Source organism: Aquila chrysaetos, chromosome 6, assembly GCF_900496995.4.
Source record: "Aquila chrysaetos chrysaetos chromosome 6, bAquChr1.4, whole genome shotgun sequence".
Lineage (NCBI taxonomy): Eukaryota > Metazoa > Chordata > Aves > Accipitriformes > Accipitridae > Aquila > Aquila chrysaetos.
Window position 1 is genome coordinate 4,854,107 of NC_044009.1, and position 22,476 is coordinate 4,876,582.

A 22,476-nucleotide genomic window follows, 5' to 3' on the forward strand; every position below is an offset into this window, starting at 1 on the left:
TTCTCATCCAAATTCTCCGAGGTGCCAAGACCTATCACAACATGCTTGAACAACATCTTGGTAAATAATAAAACTTTATTTTGTAAAAGTTGGAGAAAATGTTTAAAAAACAAGCAAGTGAGGAGCTGTAAATAAGGTAACACACTGTCTCCAAATAGCAAACAAAAACCTATCCCCTCCCCAGCGCTGACATAACACTCCCAAAGCAAGAACGGACTGTCCTCCAGAGGACATCTGGAGTTCAGAGCACATGCCAGGCACCCTCTCGCTGCTGGTGAGGGCTATCCTTGCTGGAGGCTGGGGTGGTACACCCAAATATCCCTGAGCACCAAGGGAGTCTGCAGAGATCAGATTTTCCCAGGAGGCAATAAGCGTGCTGCCACCACAAACCCGGATGACGATCCCCAACCACCGAGGAGGGGGAATAAACCATCGAGAGGAGCCATCCATCACCACCACCAAACAAACATGTTCGCACGCTACTGTCCACATTCAAGTGCAGAACAGGAGCTAGTCTGGAGCTCCCTGGAAGACCTCACACACTAGGACTGAAATCCATGCCCAGGATAGTCCTATTCAGCAGCTACTGAAGTTTTCCTATCATCGCGATATCTGTTCGCCCCAGAACTCACGACACGTTCTCCTTGTCAGACAGAAAAGCAAAACCCCAAACAATTTTTAAGATTTATAGTGGAGGGAGAGGGGAAGGACGGAAGAAAGAAGATCAGGAAGTTGGGATACAGCCAAACAGTATCTTCCAGAGGATCCTGAGCAAAGTTCAAGACCAAAGCAGCTGGTATCCGAATGTCGAGGAGGACTGCGACCTCTTCCATTTGCTCGGCCACTCCAGCAGTGCTTTTCCCCAGGCTTCAGCTCCCTCCGTGGGCCTCTGGGACGATCCTGCACCTGCTCAAAATGAAGCACAATTAAAATCCAGGACTGCCCCGTCTTCCCGCAGCCAGCGCGCACAGGTTTGCCCTGAGCCAGGACAACAAGCTTGCCGCAGCTCAAGCTGCAGGGACGTCACCTTGCAGCAGCTGAAAACAGGCGTGATGGACCCGTTCCTAAAGCACAGCCAGGTACCCCAACCTCAGCCACCTTCAAAAACATCCCAGTTAAAATTCCCCAGTCCATGCCTGACAAGAAAGAGTTCAGAGGCATCTTCACAGACAACTGAGGCTGCAGGGAGAACTGCACTCCAGCAGCACCCTTGCACTTCATGCCAGCGACTGAGGGGGACCTGCCAGGAGTAGCCAAGCATTTCTGCACCCCATCACTGTTTATATTTAGGCTGCGGTCAGCTTCTAAGAGGTTCTCTGTTGGCTGGTTTTTTTCTTCCTCTGTCCTTGCCTACAGGAAGATGACCAGAGACATTCCACTTGCATCAGCACAGGTGCTATTGCCAGTATCTGGCCTTTACAAACCAGCATGCTTCTCTGAACCCCTGGGAGCTGGAAATGTAATTCTGTCGAGCTGCACATTCCTCCCAAAGCATTTCTCAGAGCTCTGTTATGGAAAAAGGCAAACTGAGAACAAGGAATCTGTTTTGATTAGGTTTGGGGGTTGGTTTTTTGGGGGGAGGCGAGGGGGGGGGGTGTTGCGGTGGGTTTTTGTGTTTGTGGTGTTTTGCTTTGTTTTCCCTTAAGCCAAGCTGGAGACAATTTTACTTCCTCTCTTCAGGGCTGGCTCCAAAAAACTGAACACAGCACAATTCTAAGTCTGGTAAAATTTAAGATTTACTATCCTGCCTTTCTGCAAGAAGTTTTTAACATAGCTCCTCTTTCCAAGCCACGTGGGATTAACATGAGGTTGAGCTACCAAGGTTGCTACTTAGCTTTCAGAAGTTTAAAAAAAGCCTTCTGAAAGGAGGAAAACCTCTTGAAGTCATCTGTGCCAGAGATAAGATGCTTGCATCTACCCTTCAAAGACTCTACGGATGCTGAAGAGCTAAGCCCCTCTACAGCCCCATGAAACAGGCTAATGAGCTCTTGAGGACTCTACTTTCCCATGTTTACACAGCCTGTGTACAAGGGGGCTTAAATATATTAATAGAATAATAAAGTTAATGCCAAGTCTTCAATTCAGGAAAAAACAGGACTCACCTCTGCCTATAGTCCCATGAGATCACTGTATTATTTAACTGTTCTGCGTGCTGTTAAAATACAGCTGGGTGCCTGGAACAGTGGAGCCCAACAGCTGCCCTCTCTCCCCAGGCAATTCATGAGGCTCCTGTTCTTTTTGCAAAAGCTTGTTATACGAATTACAAAGAATTGTCAATTGATTTTAAAAAATCCTTTTTTTTGGGGGGTGAGGGTGGGTGGGCTTTGTGGTCCGGGAGGACAAGAAAGAGATGTACATGAGAGAGGTCTACTCAATCTATCCAATACTTTCTAGGATGCTCAACCCCTGCTGTGCCCCCTGACCCAGGCAGGCTTGCTGCCTTTCAGACTCAGCCCTTTTTACTGAGTGTGACCTGCAGGGTAAGTATAGCTGCAGAAATACACAGGGTTTCATACTCTTTCTGAAGAGACTGCAGGTCCCAGCACATCACAGTTTACATTTACCTAAGCAGTCAGGACAGCTGCTCTAGGTTTTTACCTCCTTCAGCTGCACGCTGTTACTGAAGAGGCTATCAATACTATCAATATCTGCTTCATAGACAGAAACCCACACAGCACCCTAATCCCAAGTGCTCTCAAATGGATTAAGTCTTGACACCCCTGCATGTTCGCCAACTATCACTCATGAGGGCAAGGGCAAGGAAATAAGACGCTTGCACAACTAGACCAATGCAAGGCATCAGTGTCCAATCTTGTACCTGAAATGATGAAGAGCTTCTGTCAGGTTTTGGCTCCTACAGATTTTCCATGTAAGCTTGGGTGAATAACCGACCCTTCATTTTCTTTTTATGATGATCGGCAGCAGGGATTGCATTACCTTATGAGGAATACTTGGGGCACTAAATACATCTGAACTGTGCAGGACTGAAGAAATGTATATGTGCATGGTATTTTACAACAGAAGGAGCCACTAATTCCTCTTCTTCGGTTTTCACTGGTGTCCTGTCCCTGTGGGCCAGACAGCACTGCAGTCTATTTCCTCATTTTACAGGCTTGAGTAAGAGATACTACCCCAGTTCACAGGGAAGGGGAGTGGATCAGTTCTATAAATGGTTTCACCCCAAAGGAGCACGATGGGGAGCCGCTGTAGAGTCAGACAGGACCCCCCCCCCAGCAGCAGCAGCAGCAACCTACCTCTCTGTCAACTGCTTACTGATAGCTGTTCCCCACCCCTCACATCATGAAGCTGTGCACTGGCAAGCCAGGAGGAAAGATTCACACCAGATCTTTACCCAAAAAAGAAGAAATCAACACTGAGATGTAGACAGCCCAGGCTCAGGTGCTGGAAAGCAGGGGTTTCGTCCGCTCAGGGCCTGGCACATCCTTGTCCTTGTGGGGTTCTGGGCGCTGCCAGTAGCTGTCTGATCTTTGCAAAGGCCAATCCAACTCATCATAGTGGCAACAGCAAATGGAGGAAAACAGCCGAGTCCGGACCACCCGCGTACAAAGGACAAACATAATACAGTTGGCACCTCCTTGGAACGTGTTACCAATTCCCTGCGAGGGCAAGAAAAAGAATTAACCAGTGCCGGTCCTACAGGTACCCCCCAGAGAAAAGCAAACATTGTGTCAGACCAGCTATAGCACTGCCCAACTGACAGCCAGCAACTTCCACCAAAACGAGAAAAATAGATTCAGAAAAATCAACCCTGCGCCCAAAAGCAGACTCGATGGCTGTTGTGGGTTGCTGTTTCTACAGCCTGGTGGTCTAGGGCAGGAGCAGGCTGAGCCCTGCTGAAGGACAGACACCCAACATTTCTGGGCTGAACCTGCTTTTCCTACAAGCAGCCAGCATTGCCCAACACTCTTGTTGCAGTTATTCTCTGTAGCCACTAGATGCTGCTGAAATAGCTATTGCTGAGCATCCCGGACAGCGCTTGCCAGGAGGGAGCAGATGTTCTTGCAACGCGCTGCATCCTGCCGCATAAAAGTGATATTGAGAGCAACAAAGCCTTATCTCCCTCCCAGATCCTCCTTCTAATGCATTTCCTGATAAATACTTACGTGCAGGACAACCAGGACTGAATTTTGCACCGCAGGAGAGTTACAGAGGGTCAGAATGAACCGTACAGTGCTCCAGATGCGGAGGATGATGAAGATGACAGGGATGAGGATCAACTTCTTATCTGCTATGGAAGTCCGGGGCTGAAATGCTGGTGCTCTTGAGAGAATGGGGCGATACTCTGAGAGAGCTGCGTGCTTCCATGGAGGGTGGGAGACAAAAACGTGAACAAAAAGCTACACACATTGGACATTTACTACAGGGATTCTTTCCAAAGCAAACTATATTTTTGCATCTTGCAGGAAGTTAACAGGGACACAGTTATGAGCACCAGTCTTCAGCCACATTCTGCCCTTGCTAATGCAAACATGCCTGCTGAAGCCAAGGAGTGGCAAACAGAGGATATCCAGCCCTTAGCAGAGTCCCACTAAAGCTTTATATTAACAAACATCACTACATCGTTGCCGAGAAACCAGGTCATAACAATGTAAAAAAGAAAAAATGTGGTGCTCCACAAAATAGTTTTGCTGGGCCAGTGGCCTGGCCCCATTGCTGCTGCCTTTACTGCTTTGTAAGTGCATGGCTAAGGGTTTGGCCTTGGGAAGGCCTCTTGAGAGATAGATATATATATATGGGGAGAAGTCTGGCTCATCCTTCTGAAACTATTCAAACTTTTGGCCTTCACTACAGCCACGGCCAGCGAGTCCCACAAGGAATTTATGTCCACGTGAACCATTCCTTCCGTATGTGTGTGTAGAACCTGCTGCCTGATTTCTGACCATATACTGTCAGCAATGGGCTTCCATGGATTTGGACAAGCCAGCAAACCTCTGTACACTAGCACGTGTAGAAAAAACTCTGGGATCTGTGCCCTGGATCAGGGTGGCTGGAGGTGTAAGGCCCATGAGACCTTCCTATGGCAGAAACTACAGGATGCACTCAGATTCCTGGATGGGGGAGAGCAGGTCAAATCAGCACATGGACCACATGATGTTAATGTGGGTGAAGAGATTAAATCTCAGGCTAGCTGACCTGCAGAAAACTATTCTTCCTACCATCAGGGCTACAGAGCACACACAACTTTGACGCCTAGTATTCTCCTTCACTCCAGTACTCCCAGTCCTGACACCTTACTTCAGAACAGAGCTGTGTGACAACACCGCACGGTGGCCTGAGTCAAACCCCGCCGAGGGCTTTCAGTGCAGCTTCCCATCCACTCCCACGCAGCCTTTTCCATTTGGAACACGCCTTGTACACACCCTGCGTGCGTCCCCCACAACAGCTAGTTCCATCGCTTCTCCTGCCTCTGACCGTGCAGGACCCACTCCTGCAAAACCCACTCCAGCCATTAATACAGTCCTAGTTGCCTATTGCTCTTCCTTGGAAGCGGGAGACCTCCTGCCAGTAAAGAAGCTTAGTAAGCAGGCTACCAGGCTTGGCAAAATCCTTACGGATAAGAGGAGAGATGCTCAAGTCCAGAAGACCCTGCGTGCTGCTGCTCCAGCCCTCAGCCCCCTCATTATGAGAACCGAGAGTGACAACTGCCTGTCCCCAGCACTGCTCCTGTTAAGAGGGTCAGGGCTGGGAGTGGGGAAGAGAGCGCAGAGCGCCCAAGAATCCCTGGCAGAGCAAGAGGGTAAGAGCCTGGCCAGGTGGGGGGTCAGGTTTCCAGGCAGTCACGCTGCTATCTTGGACGGCTGCTGGAACACAGCGTCCTGTCTGATTTATGTCAGGCGACGGTGACAGGCACTAGCAAACCCTTTCCCGGGACCCTTAGGACTGCTTAAGACTACGTTGTTCTTCCAACTCATCTGCAGGATCCTGCCCTAAGCAGATTTGTGTTTACCCCTAACTGTGACTGCCGTAGCTGCACCACAGCAAGCAGGTTTGCAGTGGCAGCATTTTCCAGAAGGACATCTATCCAGATGTGGGGTTTTTTCCCCTAATACAACTTCGAGAAAAAAGGAATCTCTGGATGTAGTTCCTTCTGCCACTCTCCATCTAGATTTCTCTATTATGCAAATGTTGTCCTAGATGCCTGGATTCTTTGGGTTCACAAGGAACAGCAGCAAATAAGGCTCTGAATTCTGAAACCCTCCTAGGACAGGGTGTCTTCCTGTACTGTGTATGCATATGATGCCTAACGCTATAGTGCCGAGACTCCCAAATGGGACTTTATGCTGCTAATACAAAACAGGTATTCATAAACACTAATTATCATTAGAATTCCTAAAATGACTGAGGTTACATAAATCCAGATGCCAAACTCAGGCTTGGTACAAGTGGAGCTGTGGAAGATTGATTAAAGCTGAATTTTGTCCTTCACCTCCTGTTTCAATTCTTACTGTAGGATTTACATTTCACTCATGTACACCCCATAACCCCGTAAGTTTTCAAAAAGCTTTTACATTTTTCTTGTGCTAAGTCACTGTGTGAAGAAGTGTCACACAGTGAAGCCTGATGCTGCAGGCTGCTCAGCCAGGTGTACTGCCTCTCCCAGTGGTAGGTGCATTTCAGCGGTACATGAAGCAATTCCTGCCCGAGTAGCTGCTACATATGCAGCAAAATCTTCAGAGCATGGGAGGATATAATCACATAGCACGTCTGTAACCTAAGCTGAAAGCAGCAAAATACTCACCGCTCTATTAATGTGCTTCTTGATGAGAATGTAGAGCACCGGCAAAGTCACATAGGCCAGTATCTCCCAAACTTTCCCCGTTAACAACATCCACAAGACCCGATCCTCTGCATCCAAGTTGACCCAACACCAGCCCACAGAAACATTGGAGGCATCATAGCCAATCTTCTTCAGAGCAACAGCCGCCACCGTAATGCCAAGAGGGACTCCCCAGCTGAGGAAAGAACACGAAGAGCACGGTTAAGTCAAGAACATACTCAGTTTAGTCCCTCCACACCTCAGGGAAAACGGGTGACAGACCAAGGGATTCTTCTTCAGACGGGATGCCAATAGATATTGCAGAACATCGACGCTCCTACATCAAGCCTAAGGGAAGTGACTGACAAACAGGTATTTGACCGCATATGAATGTGGACTGCAAATCCACTTCCTAGGGACCCACTCGAGGACCTTGGATCCCCAGTCCTGAAGGACAGACGCATGACGATGTGCTACCCTCCAAACTGGAACCTGGCCCGCACAGCAAGCGGTCAGGGTCCAGCGAGGTGAACAAGAGACATCTCGCCTACTGCCCTTCTCCCGTTCTCTCCTGGATACAGGTGAGGTCGAGGATTTGACAAGGCCAGCACATTGTACAACGTGACTATCCCGCAGGACCCAGCCACTGAAGAGCAAGCTGGCTGATTCAGAGCTTTCAGAACACGAGCAACCAAATCCCACGTTCTGATTCCTAACTGACACTTGGCACATAAAGGACCAGCACACAAGGAAATCCACCATTATATTCCATCAGAGGTTTTTTTGTTGTTTTTTTTTTTTTTTTTTTTTTAAATGGAGGTGTAATCAGTATTTTGGGAGCAAAAGGATTATTTCTGAAGAACAAAGGGCAAGTTTCTTCCCAAGGAAAAGCACTGGCAGTAACAGCAAAAAGCTAAGAAAGCAAAGAGGAGCCATATTCACATAATTTGGAACTGTGTTTTGACTTTAGCTTCTCTCTTGACAGCAGAGGCAAATATAGGGAAGCATTTAGAAGAAAAGTAACTATGGTGACACGTGTGCATTAAGTCACTCAGCAGCTTGGGCTACCCACAAAAAACCACAAGGAAGAACTGAAAAATTCCATGAGCTCAAATGTAAAAATACTCAGCCCCTTCCTGGGTGCTGTTAATACCCAGGACTTTACAGGCCTGCCCTAACCTGTGATGTACAACTCACAAATTACTGCCCAACTGAAATACTGCCCTGCATTCAACTGAATGCATCACCTGCCCTTCCCATATTCATCCTCAGAGAAAGGTTCTGTGGAGCCTTAAGAGGGACAAGGGACACTCCTTCAATAAATGACACAAATGCTTCAGAGAGTGCTCAGACTGAGCTTCCAGCAAAACCCTCCTGGTCTCTCCAGATGCAAAGAAAACAAAGCCATTACTGTATTGCTCTCATTACCTTCCCGGTTCACACTTGTCCTTCACTGACAGCCTGGAGCAGCTGCAGAGAACATGAAAAGGATCTTCCTCCTAAAATCAGTTTCACATGCATCAGACTATGTAGTCAACCAGCAGTTGCCTAGATCAGATTATCTGAAATTCCACAGCCCAGCTGAAAAATTGGAGATAATTCCATAATACTAGATTTCAAAAATACCCCATTTCCTACTCTTAAATAATGTCTGTGTTCGCCTACTCACGAAAGAAAAGAGATGTAAATGTAATGCTGTAAAAAATTCAGAGTCAACCTTTTAGCATGGTTAGAACATTTTGTTTCAATGTTCAGTTCAGAACAGCCAGTGCTAATCCAAGCCAGTGTTGTTATTTAAGGACAGTTCTGCTGCAGGAAGCCCTCCCCGTGCTATTATCAGAGCAGGCTTTCTAAAAACATTCCAAACATTGCCACCACCATAAAAATTTCTACACAAAACTCAAGACTCATTTTGGTAAAAATGGTAATTTGCCTGGAAACAAGGATTACAGATTCAGAAAGATTCAAATTTCTGTACACTTGGAAGAACTGACCACTAGGGTAAAGAATTCAAGGGAACTGGCATTTCCTTAAAGAAACCGTATTAATACACACAAGCACAAATGAGTGCAGCACCAAGAAAAAGGAAGTGTATTAAAAAACTAATTTGCCTAAATAATGATCTCCACAGTGACCTGAAACTGAAGGAATTATGAGAGAAAATAAAACCAGGTCAAATTACTAGGCATGGATATTAAAGAGAACAGCATAAGTACATACAGACACAGTAAGAGAGGCAACAGTAGGAAATAAGAGACCGCTAGGGAAGGGACTTAAAAAAATCTTCAAGTATCTAACTAGTAAAAGGAAGAATGTGGACATCAGGCAGTTAATTTTCACTGAAATAGTGTGCTGGGATCAGATGGCTATTACAACTAACACCAAGGACAAAGTATTACAAACTCAAAGTGAAGTTAGAAAGAATCTAGAAAGTAATCGGGCATTTCAGTGAACTTCAGTTCCATTTTAGAAAACTGGAAAGGAGAACCGAGACTAGTGATTTGAGTATTCTTAAGAACCCCTAAACGACAGCTTCCCAAGGAATGGAAAATACCGATGCTTTATACTCATCTAGAAGAATGGAGGAACAGAAGAACCAGAATATTATACACCAAAGGCATATGTAAAGACTGGAAGAGGCAGAAATTTTACTCTGAGCCCCAAAGATGGGACAATTACGTAGGCTGGGCCTCCCAAAAGCACACTTGGATCTAAATGCAATCAGTGTGGGAGAGAAGGGAAAGAAGACTACTCCTTGCATCTCTGTAAAAAGGCTGGCAATCCCATCTCTAAGGCAAATACAACAGTACTTACTTCCCCAATACAGCCCCTAGCAATCTATTAATAAAAATACACACGACCCAGCATATCTGTCCACGTTAACACCAATGCTGCATTTATACAAGGCAAGACAAGAACCCTTAAACTACAGTAGCGTACAGCTCAAGTTGTATTGGTTTTCTTGTCCTCGGTATGCCTGGGTCAGATTGCTTAATACCACATTTTGATTTACACTGCACAGCTGTTTGGTTTGGTTTGGTTTTTTGTTTGGGTTGGTTTTTTTTCCACCAGAGGTTCTTACAAGCAGGGAAGATTTGCAGTCACCTGCCTGCACAGGTCAGACAACAAGCCATCCTACCAGCAAGCCTGCAGGCAACTCCTTCTGGGGACAGGAATTTTTACTCTGTAAAGAAAGAAAAATCAGTCTTCTGGATATACCAGCCAATTTCAGGGAAGAGCTTTGAGCATACATTGTAAGCAGAACTCCAGACCAAATCTGCTCCTATTTAATTTTCGCTCCCCCCCCCCCCCCCCCAAACATTAAACAGTTTGCAGTACCAAAGTACGAGCTTCCAGGTACCAAGAGCATCCAAGAATTTAAAAGCTAAGGCACCAGCAGTCAAGTAGCTCGCACTTCGGTTGGCCTGGCCTACAAGCTTTAATAAATGAAATGATAGAGCCACAGCAAATTTCAAGAGATCTCTGCACCTTATAGGAAACACCTGGGGACTTGAAGTCCAGTTCTGAAACGTAGCACTGGCACTGTCCCAATCGTGGATTGCATGAGGCAGTCCTTTGAGGCCACAGACGTACAATACAGTAGTACATGAAAGGATCCCCAAGTACTCCATGGACATGCATGCGTATATACGTGTATATACACACACATATATACAGATATATGCATAGTTATAAACATCTATATAAGCACACAGATACATATTTTACTTTTTTATATCTACATATAAAACCATCTGCGTAGCCAGATCATGAAATATAAATACTTCAAAAGTCGGCAGCAATTGCTATCAAAAGCAAAGGAAGAAACAATCCCAAGGTGGGTTCTGGTCCATTCCTCACCCTGAGTTTGGATCAACTACTCTCACAGCAAAGATGACATTACGCAACTAAATGATACTTGATATTCAGAAATCCCAAACAAGTGAGGTAGCCTGGAAATTTACACTCTGGATGCCAGAACCTACACCTTACAGCTACATAAATATTTTCAAAGCTAACTATAAGCTTGTTTTCAAAGCTCATCTGAGCTCAACAAGTTTAAAACCAAAACAGAGCCCGTAGATCTCTAGTCTAGCAGTAGACTAGGTGGGTGTGTTACCACATGAATCAGTAAGGAACAAACCTGTTTGACAGGTGTGATCCAGCATGACATCCTAATTTCCCTAAAAAGAAAATTTCAGGTATTGACTTCCAACATATATTTAGTCAGCTCCACTCAGCTAAAGAACAAACAGTCTCTGGTTATACTCAACATGAAAAAAGTATTCATCTTTACAAACACTTGCCCCTTATGAGTAACTGCTTGTCAAGAATAGGAAACACGCATGACAAAACTCCATCCTGCCTTGAGACACGTCCAGAAGTGTCTCAGAATGACTTTTCACACAATGCTCGCTGCATGACCGCATTAGCAACCTATGAAGCGAGGAGGGGGGAAAAAAAAAATCCCAGGTTCTTGCCTAGACAAAAATACTGGAAACTTATCTTTAAATCCTTAAAACATCATCTGCCCTTTGCCACCTTTCCTTTTGCCCTAGACAGGTCTCCCTCACCTACCTTCTGCAATTAATGTAGCAGTAGCTTTTCTTATCAGTTGCAGCAGTTCCTATCTGCGTGGTACTCAAAATTTTGATTTTTAGGCTATCAGCACCACAGACAGCCAGTAGGACTTGGAAGCGCCAACAAGTGCGAGGGGAAGCCATCTCCGAATGTGATGTCCGGAACTGGATTTTTATGATTGAGTTCTCGGGTAATGATAAAAGTGCAGGGAAGGAAAGAAGGAAGATGGGTCACAAGGGAATGAGCAAAGAACAGGTCCTCACTTGTTTTCTCTGGCTTTTTATGCAGTTCATAAAGCAGGAAGAAGCTTTAAACTCTGGCTCTGCACAGAATGGGAGTCATTTATGAAGCAGAACCTGGCAATGGGTCTTGCCAGTGAAAGCTCTCTGTATTGCCCTTTAAACAGAGGAAGTGGAACTGATCAATACCAAGAACAGAAGATGTCATTTTATTTTTACTGCGAAGACCTGAAAATAAACCTAGCAAATTCACTCAGAGGAAGTTCAGTTTGAACGCTCCCTTCCTCTCTGTCACAGGGTTAGAGCAATCTTTCAGGATTTTTACAGTTTTAAAAGAGTGTCCAGATTATGGCCAACATTATTTCAGTGAATCTGCCCATTTCTTTCTGCGCTTCGAGAAGCATTAAACCAAATGGAGAAGTTAAAGTACAGGCAAAGGCCACACAACAAGTGATCAGCAGACAGAAAAACTACAAATAGTCCAGATTTGCATCAACTCTTTGATGTAGCCTGATGTAGACAGCATGCCCATAAAGAAGTCGGACTACTTTTTTTCTGTTCCTTAAGCAACATGTGGGTCTTTACTGGCACTCCATCCTCTCCATAATTCTTATAGAGCAACTCTGTTCACTTGAAATGAAGTAACCTGACAAACTCCACTGTCTCACTGCATCTTATTTCAACTTCACCAACAATAGCTTGTTGTACCCAGATGCGTGTGCAGTCACCTCGGGCTTCCTCACACGCGGACCTTGCTGTCAAACAAGAATTAGAACTGGCAGGGCAGGAATTGAAGTTCCTCCCTGATTCACGCTTAGCCTTAATGTCTTTCCCTGGCCCACCTTTACCTGGACTCAACTCTAATTCAATCATCTCCCAAATTATGCTGTTTGAAAAGAAAAGGTGACAAATATTTGACTAAGAAACCAGAAGAAAATTCATTACTTGCCCTGATGGCCTTTTTTTTTTTTTTTTTAAGCAAAATCATTCCTCTAATAATTTATTGCAAAAGCTTGGCAGCACAGAGGACTAAAGGATCACTGTTTTGCTCAGCGTGGAGGTAGCACATGATTCCACAAGCTCAAATTGCATAATGAAAGCTTTTACTAAACATGATGTGGAAAATCGGCTTGCTAAATAGCAGAAACGGAGACATAAAGCTACACTGTGGTCTGTTTTGCTTTGCTTTCAATCAAACATGCCAAAACAACCTACAGAGTGCTTTTCTAGCAGCCGCCTCACTTGTAGGCTACATTCTCCTGCAAGTATTAAATTACAGCAACCTGCCGGGGGAAAGGGGAAGGATCTACAGACCAGACTGACACCAGTAAGCCAGGGACCTGCGGAAACAGATCCCAAACACAGGAGTTCTGGCAGCAGCAGACAGGTATCGCAACCCCAAGTTTCGTGGTATTATTTCCAGGACATCAGAGCAGATTGTGAAGGGAAAGCAGAAGCCAGGATTTTCGGAGTCGTTACCTCTTGCCAGAGATTTTTCTATGTGACCTTAAGCAAAAATTTTTTTAACTTTTCCACATCTCCATTTCTTCACTTGGAAGGGGAGGGGGCAAATAAGCAGGGTTAGTTAAAAGACAGCAAAATCCTTGTTTAAAAGGCCCTTGAGAAGGACACGCTATCCTTAAGCAACGAGCGACCGAGTCGAGCAACCATCCAAGCGCTTCGTCGCAGTGCGGAGCGCGCCACACGCAGCAGCGGTGGCTGTGGGCTACAGGGTGGGTCCCCGGGGGGTCCACACCTCGTGCGGGGGGTCCACACTTCGTGCGGGGGGTCCACACCTCGTGCTCTCCCCGGGGCGAGCGGCCAGCACCCACCTCACGACATGGAAGCAGCAGAGCAAGCCCGTGCCCGTGGGCGAGCCCCTCACAATGGTGATATAGAGGTAAAGGGCAATGGCCATGGTCCAGAAGAAGGAGCTGGTGTTGGAGAAGGTGGACAGGGCGCCCTGCAGCACGCAGTCCCACGAGGTCTTGTCGAAGTCCTGTAGCACCCCGTAGAAGTAAGAGAGGGCCGAGAGGAGGTCCGCCAGCGACAGATAGAGCAGGAGCTGGCGGGGACGGGTCCGCAGCTCCGGCCACAGGGCATGGGTGCAAACCAGGAGGCTGGAACCCACGAAGGAAAGCACGCAGGAGACCAGCACGACGACCCGCTCCGAGGCGTACAGCTCTGTAGGAGGCAAAGACCCGGGCATGCCGCGGACGGAGGCAGGGCACAAGGACGCGGCACCCGTCCCGGGAACAACCGGGAGGCGAAGAAGCAGAAGGACGAGGAGGAGGGAGAGAAAGCCGGGAGGGGAGGGGAGGCGACCGCCCAGCTCCGCTCTGCGGCACGGCGGCGAGGGAAAAGGAAAAGGAAGGGATGCGAAACGTCCACGGCGGGAGCGGGGAGAGCCGGCCCGGCAGCGCCGGGGAGCGGCCCGGGCCCGCCCCGGGCCCGGCTCCGGTCCCGCCCCGGGCCCGCCCGTCATGTGAGCGCCGGGCCGGCCCCCCCCCCCCGCTTCCCCCAGGGAAATCCCTGCAGCTGGCTGGGATTTGGAACCGCTCACGGCAGGGCACTTAAAACTGCCGTGTCCCCTCCCCATGGCGCAAACTCCACCTTTTTTTCTTTAAATAAAAACAAAAAAACAAACAAACAAAAAACCCAATCCACAACCCCCCGTGACTGCCTGGTGCAACGTGACAGAAGGAACCCGTTCAGAAATAAATGCTTTTTTAACTATCGTCTCCTAAAAGCCATACTTGATGCCTTTCTTCCCCAAGGAGAGCGCACGACTCTCCCAACCCTTTTCCGAGACAGAACCATATATACATCTCTCAGCTCCGCAGAACACGCAGTTTGAACCGTACGGGTTCAGATCCCCCAGGATCAGAGGTTATCAGGCCAGCAATCCTCCCCCCCGGTCCCTTCACCTGCCCGATGTGGCACCCATGTTATCTTTACCTTCCACGTCCTTTACTCTGAAACACGCCAGCACTGACTCCTGCCGTATCCTGCAACCTAGGAGGCAGAACACAAGAAGCAGACACAATAGAGCATTCACTATCACGTTAAACACATTTTACACTTCTGCTGGTAAGAAAATGCTTTTTTCCCCCCTCTTCAAAGAACTTACAAGTTGAAAGCATGGCCTTGTTTGCTTCTAACTTGCCCAATACTTCATTGGCATCCACACAGACAACTCGTACCTTACACCTTTGATGTGGATGGCCATGTGCTCAATTTCCAAAGGCGATTGTTATTGTTCAGGTGTCCTGTTCTCTCAAGCAGTTCAATCATTTCCTAGCTACCTAGCCATGAAGGATCCCTGCTGAACTCACAGGTTTTAACGAGGTTTATTCTGACCTGTAAAATCAGGTGCCTTATCCCCCACCCAAGCTTCTCTCAGCACCCCGAAGCCATCCGACACACCCCAGAACACACATCTGACAGAAGCATCTTAAAAAAACACAAATTATTCAGTGTTTGCATATTACTTTTGGCCACAGTGTCCTTTCAGTTTTACATTCCCATCTTCTGAATTGAGGAGTTCCTCTCAACATTTTAAATCACTTCTTCTGACGTCTTTGATTTAGAACACACCATTTTACAACTAAGTTTTTCAGGATAACTAGTATTTAATTGAACTCTATCTTTGCACTATTGCCGCTTTACTGGAAAAAACAATTGCACTTTTAAAAAAACAAACCCACGTTCCCCTCAGATGTAGAAGAGGGACCCTACTGCTTCCATGTTTTTAAGAGCAGGTTTTCTCATTTTTCCACTGCAGCAATTTCTTCTTCCACTACTCTGCTGCACAGCTGTATTCAAAACCTGCAGCCAGTTCAACTGGCTCCTTAAGCTTTTGATTATCTTCATCTGGTTTTGACTTTTAAGTTCAAATCCAATTTTCTCATGAATCCTGGAAGTCCTTGGGGATACATCAGTTTGTCAGGGTAAGTCTTCACGCCCACTCTGCCAGTTCACAAAGAGCTTTTCACTAACACTCAGCTATGCCTTGGCTACCTAGGAGTGGGTGCCAGTTCTGAATGAAGTCTTTAGAGCTGTTCATCAGATTGATTTCAATCGGTTTTGCCACAGCACAAAAGGGGCCAACATGGGTCAGCACGCAGAGCACCTCACAAATGAACCATCTTACAGCTGCCTTTCTGGTGCCGTCCAAACACACCGCTTCTGTTCCAGAGATTCACCTCCGAGGACAAGTCGCACCAACACCTTTCCTAGATGGAACTTCAGAGCTTTTTAAAATTCTCTTTACTAAGTCTCCAGCTACACCCAGGCTTAGTGTGCTGCTTCTTGGTCACCTTGATGCATCTGTCATTTGCTCTGTTAAAGTCACTTCCTTTGGAAACAAGGTCTTTCTACATACCTTTTTGACCTCCACCACCCAGTTAAACTTCAGTCAAGCAGGCTTTTACATTTAGAAGTAGTTTATTTTGGAGCCTGATGCCTTCTGCATGTTCTTTATAGAAAAGGGAAGTTGCAGCAACTTGCATTTCCCCTAAACACAATCTGACACAAATAGCTTTTTTTAGCTAATTATTCCAGGCTTTCTTTAGCTACCCTCTGACCCCCAAAAAACACGAGACAAAACTTTGTCAAGGCTGCATTCCCAGTTGTTGCTCTTACACATTCTTGGCTTTTACCTTGCTCTTTGGTTTCCCTTTCTCTACTTTTATAGCACAAGACACTCACCCACCTGTCACAAACATCCAGACAAACCACTTCATCAAATACCCTGGCTTTTGAGTGTTGCTTTTCTTTTGGGACAACAGATGTGGCTCTACAACACAGCTTAATTAAGTCTTGCAAGATAATTGTTTATTGCTGCAACTTTTGGTGACCTGACAAACTACTTTTTTACAACTGGAGAGAAGGGAATATCTGAATCGCAACCACAAGTTCGTGGAAATGCAAATTCTGGTTTTGTCTCAATTCACCAAGAGATGTATCTTTCCCTTCGCAATCAGAAAGAAATAGGACAGGCATAGGATCTTCTGCTGGATCTCTCCCTATTTTCTAAAAATAGGAATACAGTAAATTTACACGCAGAAGTCATCACTCAACAGGAGGGCATCCATGAAGAATTAGTGCTTCAAAACTGAGTAATAAAAGGCAAATAACTTCTCACTAAAGATTCTCACTACCTTTCATTTTCTTGATATCTGCACATGCAAGACATCCACCACCCAGCATCTCCATGGCATTCCTATAGTCTTGATATTGTTACCTTCTAATTGCAGGGTAGCAGTGCAGCTGTCTCTGCTCGGATACACATTCCTACCTTCAGTCCCATGGAATCTGCAGTTGTCCAGAGAACAGAAATATTTGGAAACTGCCCAAAGATACATGATAATTCAAAGGCAGCGTTGTGTGTAGCTCAGAGTAGAGAGAAGTAAAAAATCTGAGCAACTAGCTTGTCATAAAGCAACATACAAAATGAAAATTCTCCTTTAAGAATTTCACCTTCAGATGCTCTCAAAGCACAGCGAGGCAAAGCAACCTGGTGTTTGGTGGAAAGACACAGAAAGTCTTTTTTCCTGACTTGAATTAATCTCACCGACTACTAAAAGAGCTTTCTGACACACAGGCTACACCCTGCATCTTAGAAAGCATCAGTTGAGCTGTAACGACCTAAATTTACCTCCACTAACTGTGAGATAGAATGTAGTGACATAACTTTTTCAAAAAAAAAAAAAAAAAAAAAGGCTTCAACAAGAAGTTTTTACTTCGCCTTTGCAGCTGACTAGGCAGCTGGGCTGAGGCATAGTTCTCATTTCATTAGGAACCTGGTTATATGCCTTAGGTCTTTTATGTGATTTTTAGGGGCCGAGACCCTCACAGGACCTCTGCATATCACAGACACAATCGTTGCTTGCATACTACCATGTTACTCTCCTGATTTTGTGCCAGATCAGTGAGACAGCTTTTACCAGAGATGAAGACACTTCATGGAAAAAGTACATGAGCAAAAGTTCTGGTCTCACTCTATCTTACTCCGCTGATACGCTCAAAGGCCAACTCTGGGTTCACCAGAGAGAGAGGAGTCTGGACTGCTCCTGAACAATTAGGACACTATTTCACATCTCAGCTTCAGAGCACATACATGTGAAGAAGAAAAGACTTAGCATCATTTATAGCTGTTTGTTTCTAATACCTAGCCAAGGGAATCCGAGCTCCCTTTACCACATTCACTTTAGGGCCACAAACATAATTACAACAGAATAATATCCTCTGACTCCCAAGTACCAACTGCCAGCATCATCAGCCATCCTCACTACCCACAAGAGGTCACTGCTGTTCCAAGCAGTAGTATTTTCTCCATCACCATTGTCCTGCCAATTCGAACAATTGCTTCTCTGCCATATCTCAATCTCTGATGAAGGCAGATGGCTCTAACACCAGCAGATGTACCTTGGTCACCTTTTGCCATCCCTGCGTCATGCCCACAGCTTAGACAGTAGTTTCAAATAGGAGCCTGGAAAAAAGTAGAGCCCAGTTTCACTGCACTCATAGGAAAAAAAAAAAAAAAAAAAAAAAAAGTAGATGTGTTGTACTGAAACAACCAGGAAAAAAAAAAAATTTAAAAATCAGCCATTAGAGGCTCAGTTTGGGCAAAAGCCCTTTAATGTGTTAGTTTTCAAATCACCATGCAGTTCCTCTCAAGGAAGTCAGTACAACTGCTTCTTGTACTCATTAGCTTCTCAGGGTGCAGCCTGGGAGCAATGACACCCAACTCCCACCCTTCTCAAAAGAATGCAGAATGAAGCGCATCATGCATAACCTTTCACTGACACAGATCTTCTGCATAGCCTGGCAATGCCCATGCAAGACACTATGTATCTATGAGAACATCTAGCCAAGTGTTAACAAACCCGATTCTCTGGAAACATAAAGTTAACTCTGGAATCATAACACAATAAAAAAGGCTAGCCAACAGTTTTACCAGCACCTGAGCTCTTCGTTTCCAGGAGAACGAGACCATTTTTCTAAGTCATCACCTGATCCTTAGGTTCACTGCATCAGCTGAAAGGAAGCCAGAGAAGCACGGTTAAGAGAAGGCTTCTGAGAGAGGTGAAAATCCTCGTGTTTGTCCTTTGTTGCTTTTTCGAGCATGTGACCAAAAAAAAAAAAAAAAAAAAAAAAAAATCTACATTTCTAGCAGTCCTGGAGCAGATTAAAGACCTAATCCTTGACTTTATTAACCCCATCTATTCCATTTTAGATAGACACTAATACAGACAGCTTTTGATATAGCATTAATGAAAGCAATCTAGGGCTGCTCAAGAAATTCCAAAATGATTCACTGACAGCCTTCATAACAATTTCTCAGTAGCTGCCCCCTCTAGACAACAACTTCTTCAAGTAGATTTAGAAGAATCAAGCAAAAAACCCACAAGGAAATACATTCCCTACGTACCTATTAAGAACGCTAAGCAACGAGGCAGCTCGTTAAATAGGTGCAGACACTATAGCCAAGTCTCACGTGGCTTTTCTTCTCAGAAAAACAGTTTTCAGAGATTTGAAAGGTTTTACTTGGCAAACACTGGGGTCAAGACAGCTCTGTAACAAGTACAGCTAGGTACCACCAAGTCAACTAGGAAGAATCTGACATTCGCACGCAAAGACCCACACTGGAAGTTTGGCACAGCGGGAGGCCATTTTACATATAGAGAACAGGCTTTCTGGAAGCAGAATTGCAATACACATAGAAGTACATAGAGCCAATACACTAATTTGGAGGTATAAAGGATATGTACTGTTTTCTCTGACTCTTCTTGTGCAGGAAACTACAAAGCAAAGTTTCATGGTTTTGTAACTAGTTAATTTAAACTCATTCTAGGTCCTCTGGAATTAACAAACGCTATGTGAATTCCTATTTTATCTTGATTATGCAAGACCAAATACCGTGACTTTCTCTGCTGCTGCTACGTCTAGATTAATACCCCCCATTCTCCTGCTTCCCATCCCTCTGTTGTTCCAACAGTAACATAAAAGCACGCGCTCCCAGGCAGGCAGGTCTGCTTTCAGTGTCCGAGTACTAACTTTAGCATGTGAGCTGTTACTCCAACCTTGTGATTCTCAAGAGAGAAATATGCAGTCCCCTTATCTTCTTTAACCAGACCAACATGACAGACAACTAACTGTTAGAGTAACAAATTTTCAACTGTTGGCAGGCTTGGCATGGGGATAGAAGAATGGCCCTGAGGCAAGCACAACAGTGTAAAAAAACTCCTGGATCAAGATGAGCCTGGGATTTATGCAGTCTTTTATGTTCCATCTCCAGTGCACTAGAACCACGGAGCAGAGAGTGGGTACACAAGTGCTGAAACAGGACACACCCATCACTTACCAGCAGAGCACTATACTGGATCTGTTTAGCAGGTCCCATGGCTTTTCTTTCATCAAGGAGAGATGCTTAGTCATTTTAAGCAGTTTTCCATTAGCACCAAAAATGTGTAGTCAGGCTGCAGAGATCACACAAGAATTCAAGCCAGCACCGCTCAAAAAAGCCACAAGCAATGAGAATTTTTTGCAGGCAGAATGCAATTAGTTACACTGCTGGAATCAAGCCAGCACAATCAACGCATTAAAGTATGCTCCAAGTGTTGCGATAGTTTTTCATTTCAAATTTAAATTAGGAGATTAATATGGGATATTCCTTCATGCTGTGGCTGCGTGGAGAAAAATAAAGGTATTAATATTGTACCTTCACAATGAAACAGAGTATGCCATGAACAAAAAAATAATACATTTAAGACCTGGTGTTAAGGTCACCCAGCTCAGACTCAAGTATGTAGCCGTAGTGCTTTGGGAAAGGGCACTAGAAAGGGCACTTGCACAGCATACAAAGAGGCACTATTTGTAGTGATCTTTGTGGCAATCTTTCAATTTTTTAATTTAGCCATTCTCATTACCTATAATAAAAATGTATGGACCGCATCTTTTATATTTAATAGTAGTAAAATAGGCCAAGTAGTAGGATTTTGGGCATGTAGCTTTTACTGTAAATTGAACTGGAGGTATACGCTGTACTTTGCAACAGAAAGGTCTGCCTTCAGCCTGTAGTTTTAACACAGATAAGACAGGAATATAAAAGCTAATAATGAGACCCTCAAGTAGGAAGAGTCATGAAGCATGTCTGCTTCCCTGGTTACTGAGCTAGAAGCCTCACTTAAGTTATTTCACAGAAGTTATTTGAAACAGATGAAGTGCAAAGCAGTAGAGGCAATTCTGCTAAAGGGAAAGGGTGCAACAGAGCCCACGAGACTCTTTCTTTCATTGACACAAGACGCTCAACAGCTACAGTCCAGAATCCAAATATGACCTTGAAAATGGGTTGTATAACACCGTATCATACTCTTCACCCTCCTTCTTTGAAGGCAGACATAAAATATTTGCGTTAAACAATTTACAGATTCTCCTTCCATGTGCGGGTGCTGACTGCTCAGGTCCCAGCAGAGCCACTACCGTTCACCCAACTACGGGGTCAGCCGCAGTCACGTCCCCAGCGCAGAACTTCAGAACACCACTTGGTATTCAACAATGCTGTTTGCATTATGCTTCTTTCCCAGGTAGCAAGGAGCACATAGAACTATTTGAAATGCAGTGCCCACATATTTACAGAAGCTAACTGGATAGTAAGTTGCTACTAGCCATCCTGGTTTAAGCACTATTGCAAAGTTACGTACAGGAAACTTGAAGAGCAGAACATTATCTTATAACCTGGAATTCATATCCACTGACTTTATTAACACAGATGAAGTTGCTCAGCAGTTACGTGCTAAGTGACACAGGTCAAGCCCCACGTGTTTGTCACCCCAACCACATTCCAGTCATTGCATCAGTTCCATTCAGCCAACACCCAGCTCAGACTCAAGTTATGCAGCAGTGGCACTTCAGGAAAGGGCACTACAAAGGGCATTTACACAGAATACAAAAAGGCAGTCTCTGTGGTGATCTTCACGGTGATCTTCCAGTGATATTTTTTAGCCATTCTCATTACCTATAACAACACACCCTGTTTCTCCCCAGAAAGCGTGGAACTGATGGTCATCTTTGGCTCTATGAAGAGGAAAAAACCTGAAAGTAAAAAGCCATAGAAAAGTAGTATTTTATCAGGAAATCTGATGTACTGGCTCAAAACATCTGTCTCACAACAAATATCCTGCAAAAGCAGAGATGAAGTTTCAGAAGATTTGCAACAGAAGGATACCATGCTCCCTTCTGGCCATCCATTATCTTCTGAGTGCAGAACCTTTAGAGACAGTTCATGAAGTTTCACAACTCCCTGTAATTAGTGCAATTATGTTCATGTCTGGAAAAAAAAAAAAAAAAAAAAAAGGAGGCATACAGAAGTGTGGGCAACAAAAGTCATAGCTAGTTTTTTTAAAGAGGGTTGGAGCTCCAGTGTCCCTGGATCAGACACCCAGCTCATGCCAAGTCAGTGAGGGCCATAGAAAATAAAACACAAAACCAACTTGGTTAGATCAAAATTTATGTAAGCTCTTATCCTCTATGTGAATGCTGGAAGTTTAAATAAGGTCTGGGCAAGGCCTTTCCTTCTTCCACGGTTGGGGTGTTCTTGCATCTCCTCCCTTAGAACAATCCCATATCATAGATTTGTCCTTTCCATAAATCCTCCTTGCCTCCCTCTTATCCAGACAAGGTAAGAAGAAATGTCTCATTGCATAATGAAAATCTAATTAATTCTTACCCAGAAAGATGAGCTAAGTTTTGGGGCCCTTGACTGCATATATTTGCAATGAATAGCTGCTGACCAGCACCCAGGAGAAGCAGTGACTACAGGCGAGTTGCTCCCATGCTAGGCTCAAAGCCAAGTCAGCTTGTCATGACCAGCCT

At 45.1% G+C, this 22,476-nt stretch overlaps 1 protein-coding gene and 1 long non-coding RNA gene across 3 annotated transcripts in view; both read right to left on the reverse strand.

The window, feature by feature from the left end:
• Positions 1-57: 57 nt before the first annotated feature.
• On the reverse strand, positions 58-14,042 carry GPR157 (G protein-coupled receptor 157). Of its 2 annotated transcripts, none has more exons than XM_030018234.2 (5): positions 13,431-14,042; positions 6,761-6,974; positions 4,125-4,319; positions 3,353-3,617; positions 58-906 (listed from the first exon to the last, which is right to left on the reverse strand). In XM_030018234.2, the coding sequence occupies exons 1-4, from the start codon at positions 13,805-13,807 to the stop codon at positions 3,396-3,398; spliced, it is 1,008 nt and encodes a 335-aa protein (XP_029874094.1). In that variant the 5' UTR covers positions 13,808-14,042; the 3' UTR covers positions 58-906; positions 3,353-3,395. The 2 variants fall into 2 exon arrangements, with proteins under 2 accessions (XP_029874094.1, XP_029874095.1); XM_030018235.2 differs by having other exon boundaries at positions 58-909.
• A 2,802-nt stretch (positions 14,043-16,844) lies between these two features.
• The window catches only part of LOC115342952, a 36,561-nt gene continuing 30,929 nt past the window's right edge, over positions 16,845-22,476 (reverse strand). The window contains exons 13-15 of the long non-coding RNA XR_005932688.1: positions 19,967-20,288; positions 18,566-18,639; positions 16,845-18,091 (exon numbers count right to left, since the gene is read on the reverse strand). This is a non-coding gene — a long non-coding RNA (uncharacterized LOC115342952). The remainder of the gene's footprint in view (positions 18,092-18,565; positions 18,640-19,966; positions 20,289-22,476) is intronic.

Excerpts from the sequence above, each read along its gene's own strand:
- GPR157 (XM_030018234.2), bottom strand. The coding sequence starts at position 13,807 with ATGCCCGGGTCTTTGCCTCCTACAGAGCTGTACGCCTCGGAGCGGGTC. Across the intron at positions 6,975-13,430 it reads TGCTGCTTCCATGTCGTGAG|CTGGGGAGTCCCTCTTGGCA; the intron begins GTGGGTGCTGGC and ends TTCTTTCCTCAG. Across the intron at positions 3,618-4,124 it reads CAGTCCTGGTTGTCCTGCAC|GGAATTGGTAACACGTTCCA; the intron begins GTAAGTATTTAT and ends TTGCCCTCGCAG.